Source organism: Acromyrmex echinatior, chromosome 2, assembly GCF_024713525.1.
Source record: "Acromyrmex echinatior isolate Ae372 chromosome 2, ASM2471352v2, whole genome shotgun sequence".
Classification (NCBI taxonomy): domain Eukaryota; kingdom Metazoa; phylum Arthropoda; class Insecta; order Hymenoptera; family Formicidae; genus Acromyrmex; species Acromyrmex echinatior.
Window position 1 is genome coordinate 13,858,521 of NC_141853.1, and position 16,511 is coordinate 13,875,031.

A 16,511-nucleotide genomic window follows, 5' to 3' on the forward strand; every position below is an offset into this window, starting at 1 on the left:
TGCATGCGTCACGTGACCGTGTCCACGTGCGTGTCCAATGGGAGAGGTGCTTCCCTAAAAATAAGGGCGAATTACAGTCAAAATGGCGTAAACGGGGTGAACACGATCATCACCACGTCCATCCTTTTTCAATGATGTGGAATTGATACGACGATTCGTTGTATCAGTATGAGAGAATTTGAAAAGAAATTTTTAATAGAAGTAATTATACATGTAATAGAATTTTTCGTTTGCAGCACGTATCGCGAAGATTCTATCAGCGTTCTATATGCGTAATTTTTATTTTAATATTTCTTAACCTTAATTACATCATCAAATACGTTTTAACCTAATCTATAGATGCTATAGATTATTTCTTTTCTTCCTGTTTCTTGTTTTATGCCTTATGACTTTTCTTCTTTTCAACCGTTTATAATCGTATTTCTTGTCTCTTCTGAAATATGACAACTTTTATCTCGGACGACGAAAAAAACGAAAATTTCTTATGAAATATTTTATAACTCAGTCTTTTTCACAAGGGTTTTTCTAGGAATATTAGCAATAATTCTTAAATCGATAAAATAATAGTAATAATTCATGTAAATATAATTTCAATTACAATATACACCACAAAGTATTTACAAAAAATATTATTTATACATATTGTAAGACGTAATATGTACATTCATCAAATATTAAAAATTCACATTCAACGCCATCCATCATCGTTCTTCATCATTGTCATCATTGTCAAAGGACAGAACAATTTTTTGCTTTTCTCTTTTCGCTTTCTTTTTTACAGGTTTATTTGTGGCAATTGTATCAGAATCTGTTTCTGCTGCTTTAGTCTTGCGAAATATGATCTTCTTAGATAAATCAGCTGGGGCATTATTTTCTTCTACAATTGATTACTTTGATAGATCAATCATAAAAAATTAAATGCAATTCATAAGATATTTAATTACATGTTTTGCTGTATAATGTCATATTCAATATTACATTTAGAGTAGTCTCTGTATTAAATCTACTAAATACCTTTTTCTTTCTGTTTATTAAAAGCATCTGCTTCTTCCGCTGTCAAATCACCAGAATTTAATACAACAACAACAGGTTGCTCATCAGCCAACTCTTCCCTTTCATCATCGGATACTTTTGGTAAAACTTCTCTCTAATTTAACAAGTGAATATATTGTTAATTCTATGCTTGCTATATTTTTATGTTTGTTTCTATCTGTGTAGATTAACTTTAATCTCAGTTCAACTTATCATTCATTTTTGTTTAGTGTTAAGAACCAGAAGAAAATAAAGAATAGAATCGAAAAAAAGTTGAAGCGTGATTAAAGTTAATCTACATTAGTGGATACAATCTTAATTTTACAAAAAAAGTAAACATGAGTATTAAACATTAATGTCCAGACACAACAATTTATAATTATGACACATAAAAAACTTAAGCAATAATACATAAACAGTAAGCGAATTGGCCAAATAGAAACCATAAGACAATAATGCAAAGTGTAGCAAATCCAAAATCTTAATTTACTTATTATTTAAATTTTTTGTGTGCCATATCCTTTGTAGAAAATCATACTTTCGTATCAACAGTAGGACCTTCTTTATATCCGATTTGTTCCTTCAGCTCTCGTAGAAATTTTGGTTCGTTCGGTTTGATATACGATACATTGTGTTTTTTTCGTGACATAATTTGTTAATTCCTTAAACGTCTTCTACAAAAGATTGTTTGGAAAACGATAACCTGTTACACTACAATGATAACTGTAAACAGAGCTCTCCGTCAGTTTACTTCTTCTTCTTCTTCTTAAAACTTTTATTTGGATTTTTCGACCCACTACAAAGATCACAATATCATGAAACAAAGAAGGATCAAAAGAATAAGAATTCAACTTCAACGATAACCTTTTCAGGGAGCAGAGGATTTATTTGATTCATCGTTCACGCTTACGATTTGCAACCCTGTTGTAAAACAGGCTTTAGTTCCAAGCGGTCCTTAAAGCGGCGTCTACAATGGAATTTAAAGCGTAAAATTTAAGTTTTAAGTGTAAGAAATTGACCAATCACAGTCGATTATTCCTCTCACAATCGACTTGATTGATTAATGTCTTACGATTTAAAACTTAAGAAATAGTATTGTAGAAAGCCTATCATATTCGATTATAGTCGATTAGTCTTCATCTATCTATTTCTCAATCGCAAGAAAGTTATACAAATCGAGTACTCCACCAGAAAAGGAGGTTTTCAAGTCTTGCAGTTGGCAATATTTAGTGCCAGTTTGACCAACGTCAGTTAAGCTTTCTGTCGATTAACTTCATCACTAGAATAGCCAACAAGACTTAAAAATCTATCTTTCTCTTATTCTTGTTAATAATAGTAAAGAAAAAGTATTGTGTGGAGATAATAAATAAAACATTGAAATGTAAATATATTTGTCTATTTTTTACAAATACATACTTTCGAAATTAGATTAGAGATGATGAATTTTCAGTTTAGCAGTTGGCAATACTCAAAGTTAATCGGCGGATAAAGTAACTGGCGTTGGTGAAACTGGCCCTTAATCGACCGATTGAAATTAATCGGAGTCGGTGAGACCGGCACATAAGCTTGATACAATTATTGAGTACCCAGGAGTACCGTGAATCCTCGATCACGATGTAGTTTCGTATAATGAATTCAGTGAGCGGAGGTTATCAATTCCGATCGATCGCGGCATTTTTCTGCACGTGTGTCATTCACGCGTTTGTCGGAATACGCATGTAAATTGTGTGTACACATAACATGTGTACAAAGTCTCGAACTCTCGACAGCTTCCGATACTGTGGTCCATTTTTCTTGTATTTCATTGAATTTATCCTCGAGACACGACGTTAAAATTACGTACGTGCCAGAATTGATTACGGAATTTTCTCTTTTTCATATTATTCTGTTTAGTTTAAAACTTGCTAATCTACGTACGATATGGGCAAATAGCGACGTGGCAAAATGTCTCACGTTGAATCATGTAAAGTTCGACAGCAAAATGAATTGGAAGTCTTGAAGGTATATGACGCGCTAAGTAAGCACGTGGCAAAAAGTAACATTTTCTAAGCCATGCGATGTTAATATCTCTCTTAATAATTCTATTTTGTCATTTATAATAGTCCATTTTTGGTGATGAATTACGTGACTTGAGGAAGAAGAATAAAAAGAAATGGCAACCTCTAGATATTGTTGTTACCTTGACACCACAGAAAGGTATGTCCGGACCAGTGGAAGTCTATGCGCAGATAGATTTGCATATTACGTGCTGTGATAAATATCCTCATGAGTAAGTTTTATATCTTTCAATATGTATCGTTTATTTATTTCATAATATCTACATGATTTATTTGTCATATTTTAGAGTACCAACCATTCAACTGCAAGACAGCAGAGGCTTGTCTCATCAACAGGTTGCAGTTTTGTCATCTGAGCTCGAAAATTTAGCACAAAAGTTAAAAGGTGAAGTTATGATTTTTGAATTCAGTCAGCATATTCAGAAATATCTGCACGAACATAACAAACCGAGTTACAGTAGTTTTTATGAGGAGATGGTATCAAGAAATCAAGAAAGAATACAATATGAGATGCAAGAGAAGCAAATGAAAGAAGATAAAGAGAGACAGGTTTGATTTAATATGTTGATTTATATATTTTTTCAGTTGCATATTATGATGTTTGATTTCTATTATCATGGATATTTCCGCAGGTTCTGCAAGATGCCATACAAAAACGTCAAGAAGCCCTGAAAGCTGAGATGCGTAATCGAAAGGAAACAGTTCGATTGACCACAGATTCTGATATTATCTTTCGATCCATACCATCATCTCCGCATGAACGAGGGACAAGCCGTTTCAGACGTCGATGTGTAAGCACGTCGGAAAGCTCTGAAGGATCATTGTGCGAGCATAGAGGTACTAAACTCATCCATTTCGACAGTAATAAAGGCGAGAGACAAGTGCACCGAGGCAAATGCTTGGGGCACAGTACGAAGGGTTCCATAGTATACGCCGGTGTAGATGAGACTACTGGAGAATTATTAGCTATCACGGAATGGACGTTGAAATGTGCGATGGCAAATGGTTGCTCTACTCAAGAAGTAGCCATCGATATACATCATGCCATGAAACAGATTGCCAGTTTAGAACAAGAGCTGAATCACTTGTACAAACTACATCATCCAAATCTTGTACATTATTTAAATATGAAATATTTGCAAAATAACAATAACGTGGTGATTTACGTGCTTCAAGAGTTCGTGGTATGTAAATATGTGCATATATATTGCTTTGGAGCAGCAATATTTGATAAGATTAAGAATAGTTTTCACGTTTATGATATTGATTGTATGTAAAAGTAGGTTGGTACCACATGCTCGTTCTATCTGATGGAAAACATTCCAGTCGACATCGACATGTTGAGGCATTTGGCTACGGGTGTCCTCGACGCATTGCAATACCTCCACGAGAATAATGTAGTGCATAAAGATTTACGAGATACCAGCATTTATATAGACCATATAGGTGTTGTAAGATTGTCCGATTATTCTTTAGATAAGAGATTGTCAGACATGCATCATTCGAATTCCTTAGCAAAGACTGAACATGATTTTCCAACGATTCAAGGCCGAGGTGGTAAAAAGGCAGACATATACAGATATGGAATATTATTGCTTTCGTTATTAAAAGGAACCATCATATCCGGGGAAGAAATTGATCTGACAGTAATCCCACAAGTAAATTTTTTTTTTTTAGAAAGAAAATCTGTCATTAGTATTACACTGATTAGTATATATCAAAGACTGTTTTATCTGAATGCTCAATGCAGTAGTATAATGTATTCTTTAAAATGAGGAAAAATAATATGTAATATAGACTTTGACAATAAAATAATACATGTATATTCTATTAAACAATGTGACAATGTCACACATTATTGGATATTTAATCATTTAAAATGTTATACTTTTATATTTAACTTGGCTGATTTCATGTATTCTTTCAATATGCACTAATGTAGTGTAAATGACCAAATTTGCTATTTATGTAGCATATACGTTTTTTTCATAAAGTGCCAACAATGGACGCGCGTATCCTAAGTTAAATAATTTCTTTTAGCTTCACTTGAGGGACTTTATTTCAAAATGTCTCATCGACGACGAAAGAATGCGTTGGTCTGCAGAGCAATTGCAACAACATGGTTTTATAAAAATACCATTAGCACGAGGTTTATCACCTTCAGTACCGGATCATGATGAGAAAGAGAAAAATTTAGAGCCAGAAGAACCGGATATCGATATTCAGTTACATTTGCCATCGATGGGTAGGCAATCGCGAATACAAAATGAATTTGAAGTGCTAAAATGGCTGGGAAAGGGAGCTTTTGGCGACGTTTTGAAAGTGAGAAATAAATTAGACGGCGGTGTCTACGCTATCAAACGCATAGAATTAAATCCAAAGAAAAAACAGCTAAATAGGAACATTACGCGCGAAGTTAAATTGCTCTCTAGAATGAATCATGAAAATGTAGTACGTTATTACAATTCGTGGATTGAAAGTGCTACTTTGGATGATTCAGTCAGACATAGTCATTTTACGCCGATCACCACGTCTTCAGATAGAACAACCACCACGCAGGATAAAGCAGATATAGTTAATGTAATTATATTATAACGATAACGATTACGTCGCTCGTAACAAGAAGAGCCGTAACAACATTCTACTTTATAATGTTGAATTATATATAATTGTAATCAGACTTTTGCGCTGTATAAAAACATGACGTGAATTTTAGCATCTGGAAAGTGATGAGATAGAAAAATTTGCTCCACCGTTACGCGATGTTGAATGGAATATATCGTACGAATCTCGGGCGAATGTGGCTGATAGTGACGATGAGAATAGCGATGCGTCGACTGATTCCGATAGCGAAGAACATTGCGCATTTCTGTAAGATTATTTTTCTTTTTCTGAAATTATATCCTCTATAATATTTAATATTTTTATTCACTTATTTCATTTAATGTATATTATTCTAACGTATATGCAACTTTATATTTAAGATGTGCGCGCGCATGTGTGTGTGTGTGTGTGTGTGTGTGAGTGTGTGTGTGTGTGTGTGCGTGCGTGTGTGTGATGCATAAAGAAAAACTACTTATTATTAGAAAAGTTGATTTGAATTTCGTCTCTTACAGAATGCGAACTTTATTACATATTGAGTCTTCCGATAGTATTGAATTCGAAAGGGATGATATATCACAAAAATGCGCAGTAACGCTGGATGTTTCCAATAATGATGTTAAAGATACTGAAACTTCTAACGAAGATGTAACGGTAAAAGAAATACAATTTATGTACATACAAATGGAATTCTGTGAGAAAAGCACATTAAGAACTGCCATAGATAATGGTTTATATGAAGATGAAGAACGTTTTTGGAGGCTCTTTCGAGAAATTATAGAAGGTCTGGCGCATATTCACCAGCAGGGTATGATACATAGAGATTTGAAACCTGTGAACATTTTCCTCGATAGTAACGATCACGTCAAGATAGGAGATTTCGGATTGGCCACGACTAATATACTGTCGTCGTTAGTTCAGACCATTGATGCTGATAAAGAATCACAATTTGAAAAAGGTACAAGTATTGACGATATTTTGAATTCGATCGATTGATCAATTGCATTATGCGCAAATGCAATTTTGTTCTGAAAAAGATGCATTTATGCATAATACGATTGATCAATCAATAAATTATATGGTTACATGCGCCTTATATAGTTACATGCGATATATTGATGACAAATTATATTATCGGTCTTGTCTTTTCAAGGTGGAAGTTATGATGTAGAAGAATTAGGATCTCTTACTGGTCAAGTTGGGACAGCTTTATATGTAGCTCCTGAACTCTCCGCAAAAACTGCCAAAGCAATTTACAATCAAAAAGTAGATATCTACAGCTTGGGAATTATTTTCTTCGAAATGACATTCAAACCATTAACTACCGGAATGGAGCGTGTCAAGATCCTGTTGAATTTACGTTCGAAAGAAATTATCTTTCCCCCGGATATACCAGAAACAGATGTATCGCCTCAAATTCATATCATACGGTAAAAAAATTGATTTGACAATGCATGTTATATCATTCTAAGATATATGAAATATGAAATAATGATTAAACTTTATTCATATTAGTTGGCTGTTGAATCACGATCCAAGTCAACGTCCTACCGCTCAGGAATTACTTTCTTCCGCATTCTTGCCGCCGCCGTTAGAAGATACGGAATTGCAAGAAGTAATGCGCCACACATTATCTAATAGTCAAAGTAAAGCATATAAATATTTAGTGACATCGTGTTTCACGCAAGACGTTACGCCGGCAGAAGATATTACTTATGATATGAATTTGCCTGCTAGGGGAACACCAAGTGTTCTTTCCTCAAAAAGGCAGTTTCTGCAGGAAAGCGTGAAACAAAAAATCATTGAGATATTTCAAAAACATGGCGGAATATACCTCGCGACCCCGTTGTTAATGCCTAAATCCATTCAGCATTCTAACTTTACTGAGTCTAGCGTCAAATTGATGACCCGTACTGGCAGTATAGTCTCTATACCTCATGATCTTCGTACTCCTTTTGCTAGATACGTTGTATGGAATAATATTTCGCATATTCGAAGATACGCTATCGAACGTGTTTTTAGAGATAAAAAGGTATGTAATATCTGTAAATAATATCTTGCATGTATGATTGCAAATTAATATCTGTTAATATCGAATTATTGTAGGCACGAGGATTTCATCCAAGGGAATTATACGAATGTGCTTTTGATATCATTAGTCCTGTAAATAATAATTTAATGCCAGAGGCTGAATTGATCTTCATTATATGGGAGATCTTTAATGAGTTACCACAGATCCGAGAACATAATTTCATAGTGCGCCTGAATCATACATCGCTATTGAAAGCTGTGTTAATGTATTGTGGCGTAGAGAAAGACAAGTATCAGGACATATATTCCATATTGCAGGATGCCCGCGACGGAAAGTTAACTAAATTTCAGGTCCAAACACACTTGATAAGTTTATGCTTAACCGATCAAGCTATGGAAACGCTTTTTAATTTGCTTGAAACGGAAAGTTCCGTTACAAAAATCAATAGTGTCTTAAGGACATTAACGAAAAGAAAAGGAGAAGCTGCTCGTTTAGCCAAAGAAGGCATGAGTGATATAGAGACTGTAACATCTAATGTAGAAAGTTTGGGTGTTAAGGTAATATTATGATAATGTCTTTATATAATTTGTGTAAATCGTTTACATAAGCATTCTTTTTATTTTTATTTTTTTATTATGTTTCAGTGGCCTATTACTGTCGTACCTTTATTAACATACAATGTACAACAATATAGTGGTGTGATATATCAAATAACTTGCGAACTGAAGCATAGACGGAGACGATGTGGTCAAGACATCATAGCTGCGGGCGGTCGATATGATAAAATGCTGGTATCATTTAGAAAAGTTTTAGAGCGCACCGGAATGGCCAGTAAGGAAATAAAACAATACGGTGCTGGTATTAGTATATCGTTAGATAAATTAGTGTCCGCTGGTGTCGAGGAGTGTGAAGGTAGTGAAAGTAAATACGGTATTGACGTGGCTATATGCTGTGAAGGAAATTCAGAAAACGAAGGAAGAGGAGAAAAGGACATGATTAATATATTACGGGAAATCTGGTCATTAGGATTGAAGGTTACAACATTAGATTTATGCACTATGGAGGAAATACTAGAATACTGCCAAGAAAATTCTATAAGTCATATAGTATTATTAAGAAATAGTACTTTAAGAGTGTTAACATGGGAAAGGGACCGATTTCAAGAGAAGAAGTGGAACACTATACAGGATATTGTTGAATATTTACAACGACAATCCGAAAACGCGTTGCCAATCTTGAATAGGTCCGAAAGTAAAATGAGCACGAATGATATATCGGTAGTGCCTAGCAATCCGATTAATGTTACCGTAGGTTTCATTCTCTCTGAGCGAGATAAACTGTCCGGAAGTGGCAAAAGAAGTTTCAAAAATACCATATTAGCACAAATGTCATCTTATTTGCAAAGAATATCACATAAAGTTCCTGTAGAAATTTTTGCAGTCTTTTTGGAAATATCTGTTATAAGAACGTTGATCAGTTTTCTGGAGATCGACGAGGAAGAACAAGCTTTCCAAAAAAGTATTCAAATTGTAATAGACAAGTGAGTATTACATAAACTACATATATTTAATATATTATATTATGTTATGTTATATAAAATAATGAACAATCTTTACTGTAGTGTCGATAATATTGATTATATTATTTTTATAGACATCCACGGCATAAGAAATATATAAAAGAAATCTGCGAGGGTATGAGGAAATTAAGGAATGAAAAGTCCAAGCCTGTAGAGATACTTTACAGTTTGATAGACAGTAAACATATGACTTTAGTATAAGATATTATCGAAGATATTATCGAAAAATATATTTTTATAATAATTATGTGAAATTAATAATGATGAGTAATTAGAATGTATATTGATAGATCAAACATACAAAATAAGTATTAGACACTTAAGCATTTTTTGTACTACATTATATATATTTTTAAACATCACATTTAATAAAAAAATGAGACTGTATATATGACATGACGCTCCAAAATAGATTTCTGGATTCGATATAAAACCAAATTAAGCGTGTTTATTATTACAACATTAAATATTTTTGGTATATTTTCTTCAATTGTTTCAATCCTTACTGCAAGATTTCAAAATATTTGTGCTTGCGTGCACGCGCGCACACGTATTTCATACACAACATGAATTATTTTTCGAAAATTTAAAAATCTATTTTTATGTATATAAAAATAAATAATAAGATTATAAACTCATGGCAGAAGAAGATAATCCTTTCTAAATTTTACCCGCTTGATTTATATGAATATAATTGTATACAATTATATCGCAGCCGTGTTATATTTTATCAACGTATTTAGGTATATATCTTTTATTTTATCATTGGCTGTGTTCCAAAATTTACTGAAGTTCCAGCCAGTACTAAAAATAGTTTACGTCACGTGCACTTGCGCGCATTATAGATTCTTAGTAAATTTTGGAACACCATCATGAGAAATTGAACATTGGAACACCGCCAATATTCAATTTCATGGTATCATTTGTTTTAGTTTATTGTTTCATATAATGTCGAATGTCAATCACGAAGAGATAAATCTTGAAAGTTGAATGATATTGACGACGTGCAATACGTGAAAAATAGGAGACGGAAACTGGTAGTCTGAATAAGAAGTTAAGGGTAGCGTATCATATAAATTTTTTTTTAGGGCGGAAACGTGAAAAGTGAAAATTTTTTGTATGCATGTGTGTATATGTACGAACATACATCATAAAAATTTTCACATTTCCGCTCTAACGAAAAAATTACATGTGGTTATATAATTTATAATGATATAAAATTCGATAACATTTTTTAATATAAATTTCAAATATTATCCATGATGGTCTGTTGTAATTTTGTTTCTTCCCAAAATAGCACACGTTCTTGTTGAAATCAATTATCTGCGGCGCAACCCTCCTCGAATCAATACGACTTTGAAACGATATATATGACTACGATTGCTATGTGCGGGGACCTCAGAGACTCGCGTGTTCACTAGTGTATAGCTATTCTAACTTTAGAAACGGCCTGTTCAAGTGTATCACCACTACATTATTCTCGAAACTTGATCTAAAATTAATGCTATGTAACGAACTTGAATGTGGAACTACTTCTAAATGGCAATGCTGCTTTAATACATTTTTAATTTGACAATTGTGCTACATCTGTTATAATAGAACATCAATAAGAATCTAGTATGCATTCTATACAGTTGCTGTCAGGATATGATATGCCTATAGTAGGACTGGGAACGTGGCAGGTGACAAAATGATATTAGAATGTTGTAATAATGATAATTGATAGTAATGTATCTTATTAATCACGTTTTTTTTTTCATCACTTTTTTTCATCAATTTTATAATAAAATGTTTATATAAAGTGATCTGGTGAGAAGAGTAAAATAATTGTTTTCTCTAGGCTAAACCAGAAGAGATTGAAACTGTTGTGAGCACTGCCTTAGAATGTGGTTACAGACATATTGATACAGCAGCAAATTATAATAATGAGGATGCAATTGGTAGAGCTTTGAAAAAATGGTTTGATAAAGGTGGTACTAGAGAAGAACTTTTTATCACGACAAAGGTAATGTATTGTATTTGAGTTCAGTAGAGATAATTGCTGTTGCAATTTATTATTTAATAATTATATGGTTTTCAAAAAAACATAACTGTATTTAAAGAATCTTATAAATTTTATTTTAGTTACCTAATTTTGGTAATCGACCATCCGATGTAGAAAAGTTCATTAAATTGTCATTAAAAAAACTTGGATTGGATTACTTAGACATGTATCTTATTCATATGCCTTTCGCATTTAAATGCAATGAAAATACATGCACTGCAGCAACGAACGAGGATGGAAGTTACATACTCGATTTTGATACAGATCCTATCTCAGTGTGGAAAGTATGAAATCAATTTTGTATAACGTATTGTCATGATATAAAAGAAATTTTTGAAAGACCAAAATTATCTTGCAGGAGATGGAGAAGCAAGTTGAATCAGGACGCACTAGATCTATAGGTTTAAGCAACTTTAATGAAGAGCAGATTTCGAAAATTTGGAAAAATGCACAAATTAAGCCAAGTAATTTACAGGTAAATCGTTGAGCGATATATAAATTTATTTGTTGAGTGCAGTTTAATCCTCATCGATAAGACATTATCGAGATAATGACATTTAACATTTTTAGGTAGAATTACATGCATATATGCAGCAGACGTCAATTCGAGAATTATGCAAGAAGTATAATATCGTTGTAACAGGTTACAGTCCATTAGGCTCTCCAGCTGCAAAGATGCACTTTCAAGCAAAATATAACTACACTTTAAATGCATTTTCTGACTTGCTAAATCACCCGATTGTTAAAAAAATTGCTGCAGAGCATAAAAAAACGACAGCACAAGTTTTATTACGTCATTTACTACAACTAGATGTTGTAATTATCCCTAAGAGTTCATCCCCAGAAAGAATCAAGTCGAATATCGATTTATTCGATTTTTCCTTAACAGAAGAAAACATGGAAGTCTTGAGTACTTTAGATAAAGGTACTAATGGGCGAATTTTTAATTTCTTATTTTTCAAAGGGTAAGTGTTAAAAAATATCTTTCATCTTGGTTATTATATTTCGTCACAAAAATGTATTTAGACTATATTTTATAATTTATAAAAATTGTAAAATTCATATAAAATTTACTTACATTATTGTCTGTTTCAGAATTGAACATCATCCACACTATCCGTTTAAAAATGAACTTCCTTAATCATAATTTAACATGCAAGTCATTAGTTTGTATAAAAATAGTTGAAAAAGAAATACATAACATACCAAACGAGCATGATACATTAAATGTATTATGTAATTATACATCGCAGAAGTTTCTGTTATTTTTCAATGCAGTCTGTACAACATTTTACGTTGTAAACGATGCTGAAGTTCACCGCGGCGTATCATCGTATGTATAACTTTGTAAATAGCGCGTTCTGGAAATGACTGCTTAAGAAAATCTTTCACAATATTTTGTTCAGATACTTGATGTCCAATAGGAAATCTACTCTTCAATTGTTTTTCAATACGGGTCAATATTTCATGATCTTCTTCCGAGGTAAATCCTTCTGCTCCTGATGACAGATCGCAATATACACGTTATAAAACTTTGTACTTGTAAAATATTTTTTTTGGGCATACCAAATATATTTTATATTTATCAATTTGTAGCTTACCTGCTAATGAACCAGACATTGCAGCTTCCAATGTAGATACATGGAAAAGCCTTAAAGCTTCGTTAATATGGAGTTCAGTAGCAAAGGGTTGTAACTGCATTTTGGCCAAGGCCTCGGAAATTCGTATAATAGCTTCAAGCTGCCGGACTGTTATAGGTATCGATAATCTTTTTTCAGCATCTTTCTCATGTTCTCTTGTACCAGCTCGCATCATAACGTAACGATTTTTTAATTTGTCCCCTGCCTCTGAACTGAGTCTTGGGCCACAACGTCTATTTAAAAAAAAAAAAAAAAAAAAAAAAAAAATTAGAGGGAAACATATTGTACTTTACAAAATGTTACACATTATATGTGATAAGATACAGCAAACTTACGTTCTGCAATAGTTTATATACTTTTTGAGAATGTGTACAGGAATTTCTCCCTCTACCGATTGTTCTGTGATCTGGCCAGCATTACAGTGAATGTTCATAACGTGTTTAGCTAATGTTATATCCCTGTTGTGTTCATGCTCATCTTTAACAATAAATATCATATCGAAACGTGACAATATTGTCGGCATAAAATCTATATTCTCTTCTCCTTTTATATCATCCCAGCGACCGAAGACTGAATTCGCTGCTGCTAACACAGAACATCGTGTATTCAGAGTTGTCGTTATTCCTGCTTTCGCTATAGAGATCGTTTGTTGTTCCATAGCTTCGTGTATCGCCACTCTATCATCCTCTTTCATTTTGTCGAACTCATCTATGCAAACAACTCCACCATCCGCGAGAACCATCGCACCACCTTCCATGACGAAATTTCTCTGAAAGTAGCAATAGTTACTGTCATATATACATGAAAAATATTTACATTAAAATAAATTTATGTAGTTAAATTAATTACAAATGTAAAAAAATATTTAACAAGAATGTAACTTACAGTTACTGGATCTCTTGATACAGACGCTGTCAAACCAGCTGCAGAGCTACCTTTTCCTGATGTATAAACAGCTATAGGAGCAACTCTTTCTACAAATTTCAATAACTGCGACTTAGCGGTACCCGGATCACCCAGCATTAAAATATTAATATCGCCTCTCCTACACAAGCCATCTGGCATTAATTTTCTCGAACCGCCAAACAATAAACACGCGATAGCTTTTTTGATATCTATTGCACCAAAAATACTAGGAGCTATACTCTTTGCGATTCTCTCATATAAATTAGGATCTGCTGCTAAACGGGTAAAAAGATCTTCCTCTTCAGACGTAACGGGCGGTTGAGTTCCTGCATAGAAAATACAGAAAAAAGAAATTAATGCAAATCACTAACTGATATTTTTTATTTTTGTATTATTATTATGCCAGTACCTATGTTGGTATTTTCTCCATCTACAGAGATACCAAGAACGCGAATATATGGAGCTCGAACGCCTACTAATGTCTTTTCCTTGCCTGTACCTTTGCCACCCGTCTTAGATACTTTCTTAATGGAATATATTCCCAGAATCAGAACTCTATTACCAGGTACAACTCTGTCGCATAAATATCGATCGCAATATAACTGCAAATGCCTGGGCATTTCACCCTGCGGTATATGATCCGGCAACTCCTGAAGCTTTAACACTTGAAAATCTACGCAATGGCACTTATCCGGCATTATAAAGAAAGGATCCAGGGGACACTTTGGTCCTACACCGGCTTGTTCCCTAATAACAGATGAAAATATTGTGTAATATATTGTAAAGCGAGTAATAAAGTACTCTCGAAAAGAGACTCACGTGGAGCATTTTCTGGGTAGCGTATATCCTTCTAAACCGGGCTTGATAGGAATATTGACTTGAGTGACCTTGCAAGAACGGCACTGTATCGCTATCTTTGTCGCCTTTGATCTAATGCCAGATGCAGAAACGATTATACCAGGAATTTTTACGAGCTTTGAAACAATATCTGGCTGCAACAGTGAAGCAGTTACATTAAAATCAGTTTTGAATTATACAGGATGTTTCGCAAGAAAACCAATTACAAGAATGTATTATTGAGTTCGTTCTAAGAAAAAATGTTCATATACACTATAAGTTAATTTATATCAATTATCAAGATAGACTATTTTATATTGTAACAGACAAAAATATAAACATTTATAATTTTTATGACTATTATTCTTTTAAGTTGGATTGTTCTACTTTTGTTTTTTCTCTTGTCTATTAGCTAAATACCACATAGTTTATTCAAGAATGAAATAACTGGTTTCTAATTAAATTAATTATTCAAAATATCTATCATTTTTGCTTACAAACATGATGTTGTATTTTTTTTATTAAATTATTGCTAATTAATTTGATTAATTTCAATGCAAATGTTGTTTGTACTTAATTTATGATCTCAATTATTCTGTTAAATGCTGAATTTATTGTCAATATTATGTCACACTCAAGGTGTTAACTCAGTAAATATATATATATATTACTGTAATAATATATATATTACTGTATATATATATATTACTGTAATCTATTCCTATATGAAAATATAGTCATTGACTAATAAGTGTATATATTTACACTTTGACTGTGACATATACTTGTCTTAGCATTACTGTGTCTCCAGACACAAGATTTCAAACTCTACACAAAGAAGTTGAAAGATACTACGTTGGTCAATTAATAAATTTACATTATTGATAACTTAAGCTCTTTACACCTTGATAATTAAGTCAAGTACTTACAGTGTATGCAAATTATTTTGCTTAGAATGAACTCTAGAATACATTCTGTCAGTTTTATCATGAAATACTGTATTTATTCTAAGAATCCAAAATTTCTTTATAAATTTATCTGTCGACCTATAAATTGATGACAGTAAAACTTTATGCAAGTTGAATTTTATTATTTCTATACATCATGAGAATTGATATCCCTCCCTACCTTCATTCCCCTCAAGGAGCTCGGATGAGCATCCGAACATAACAAGACCTGAATGTCTTCCATCTTTTCCTCGCCTTCAGGTCGAGGTGCCGTTAGCTCGTCAGCAACATCCTTCGCAGCTTCTTCTAAAACGGATAAGTACTCTGTTGGAAGCTTTTGGATCTTCTCTGCGAGGGACTCGTCGAAAGCTGCTAAATCCTCGAGATTGATCTCCATCCAGTATTGACGGAGATTGTAATTGCGCTTTAAGGTGTCTCTAAAGAAAATTAAACAGTACTGAAACGTCATATGGAACTGCAGGTGAAGAGAATATCTAATCTTTTTTCGTTACCGATATTTGTAGTTGAAGTTACCCTCGTGAAACTGTCGGATGAACTCTTTAAATTTCTTTTTCGAGTGTTGAAGATTCACACGGTTCTCGTGAACTTCATTCTCCACTGCGAAATTGTCAGAAAAGAATACTCCTGGATCGTCGAAGCCTTCCATTTCGCATGAACTACTTATTTACCAGCAATACCAGTACCAGCCACTTATTCAAAATACTTATTTAAAGAGGCCTAATACAAGCGAACGAAAAAAAATCAACAAGAATGTCACGCCATATCACGCCGCTGAAATAGTCAGTTTCGGCGGGAAACTTTCAAGGTGTTTTTAA

At 33.3% G+C, this 16,511-nt stretch overlaps 4 protein-coding genes across 9 annotated transcripts; 2 read left to right on the forward strand and 2 right to left on the reverse strand.

The window, feature by feature from the left end:
• Window positions 1–561: 561 nt before the first annotated feature.
• LOC105146774 (Uncharacterized protein KIAA1143-like protein) lies at window positions 562–2,037 on the reverse strand. Of its 2 annotated transcripts, XM_087403369.1 has the most exons (4): window positions 1,897–2,037; window positions 1,571–1,828; window positions 1,015–1,147; window positions 562–877 (listed from the first exon to the last, which is right to left on the reverse strand). In XM_087403369.1, exons 2-4 carry the CDS (start codon window positions 1,679–1,681, stop codon window positions 702–704), a joined length of 420 nt encoding a protein of 139 aa, XP_087259495.1. In that variant the 5' UTR covers window positions 1,682–1,828; window positions 1,897–2,037; the 3' UTR covers window positions 562–701. The 2 variants fall into 2 exon arrangements, with proteins under 2 accessions (XP_087259495.1, XP_011055573.1); XM_011057271.2 differs by having other exon boundaries at window positions 1,571–1,945.
• A 289-nt stretch (window positions 2,038–2,326) lies between these two features.
• On the forward strand, window positions 2,327–9,739 carry Gcn2 (eukaryotic translation initiation factor 2 alpha kinase Gcn2). Of its 3 annotated transcripts, none has more exons than XM_011057268.2 (13): window positions 2,327–3,049; window positions 3,135–3,301; window positions 3,377–3,638; window positions 3,722–4,273; window positions 4,373–4,747; window positions 5,130–5,669; window positions 5,806–5,960; window positions 6,206–6,648; window positions 6,844–7,120; window positions 7,206–7,722; window positions 7,797–8,279; window positions 8,367–9,262; window positions 9,376–9,739. In XM_011057268.2, the coding sequence occupies exons 2-13, from the start codon at window positions 3,231–3,233 to the stop codon at window positions 9,500–9,502; spliced, it is 4,698 nt and encodes a 1,565-aa protein (XP_011055570.1). In that variant the 5' UTR covers window positions 2,327–3,049; window positions 3,135–3,230; the 3' UTR covers window positions 9,503–9,739. The 3 variants fall into 3 exon arrangements, with proteins under 3 accessions (XP_011055570.1, XP_011055569.1, XP_011055571.1); XM_011057267.2 differs by having other exon boundaries at window positions 2,327–3,033; XM_011057269.2 differs by lacking the exons at window positions 2,327–3,049; window positions 3,135–3,301 and having other exon boundaries at window positions 3,501–3,638; window positions 3,722–3,880; window positions 3,952–4,273.
• A 749-nt stretch (window positions 9,740–10,488) lies between these two features.
• Window positions 10,489–14,705, forward strand: LOC105146772 (aldo-keto reductase family 1 member A1). Of its 3 annotated transcripts, none has more exons than XM_087403364.1 (9): window positions 10,489–10,983; window positions 11,142–11,306; window positions 11,426–11,629; window positions 11,704–11,820; window positions 11,916–12,310; window positions 12,441–12,678; window positions 12,752–12,828; window positions 12,942–13,102; window positions 13,873–14,705. In XM_087403364.1, the coding sequence occupies exons 1-6, from the start codon at window positions 10,921–10,923 to the stop codon at window positions 12,484–12,486; spliced, it is 990 nt and encodes a 329-aa protein (XP_087259490.1). In that variant the 5' UTR covers window positions 10,489–10,920; the 3' UTR covers window positions 12,487–12,678; window positions 12,752–12,828; window positions 12,942–13,102; window positions 13,873–14,705. The 3 variants fall into 3 exon arrangements, with proteins under 3 accessions (XP_087259490.1, XP_087259491.1, XP_011055568.1); XM_087403365.1 differs by having other exon boundaries at window positions 13,894–14,705; XM_011057266.2 differs by lacking the exon at window positions 13,873–14,705 and having other exon boundaries at window positions 12,942–13,496.
• Window positions 12,341–16,394, reverse strand: LOC105146771 (Minichromosome maintenance 5). Its single transcript, XM_011057264.2, has 8 exons — window positions 16,188–16,394; window positions 15,857–16,112; window positions 14,711–14,883; window positions 14,301–14,638; window positions 13,871–14,217; window positions 13,321–13,754; window positions 12,947–13,218; window positions 12,341–12,844 (listed from the first exon to the last, which is right to left on the reverse strand). The coding sequence occupies exons 1-8, from the start codon at window positions 16,340–16,342 to the stop codon at window positions 12,615–12,617; spliced, it is 2,205 nt and encodes a 734-aa protein (XP_011055566.1). The 5' UTR covers window positions 16,343–16,394; the 3' UTR covers window positions 12,341–12,614.
• Between the last annotated feature and the right edge of the window lie 117 nt (window positions 16,395–16,511).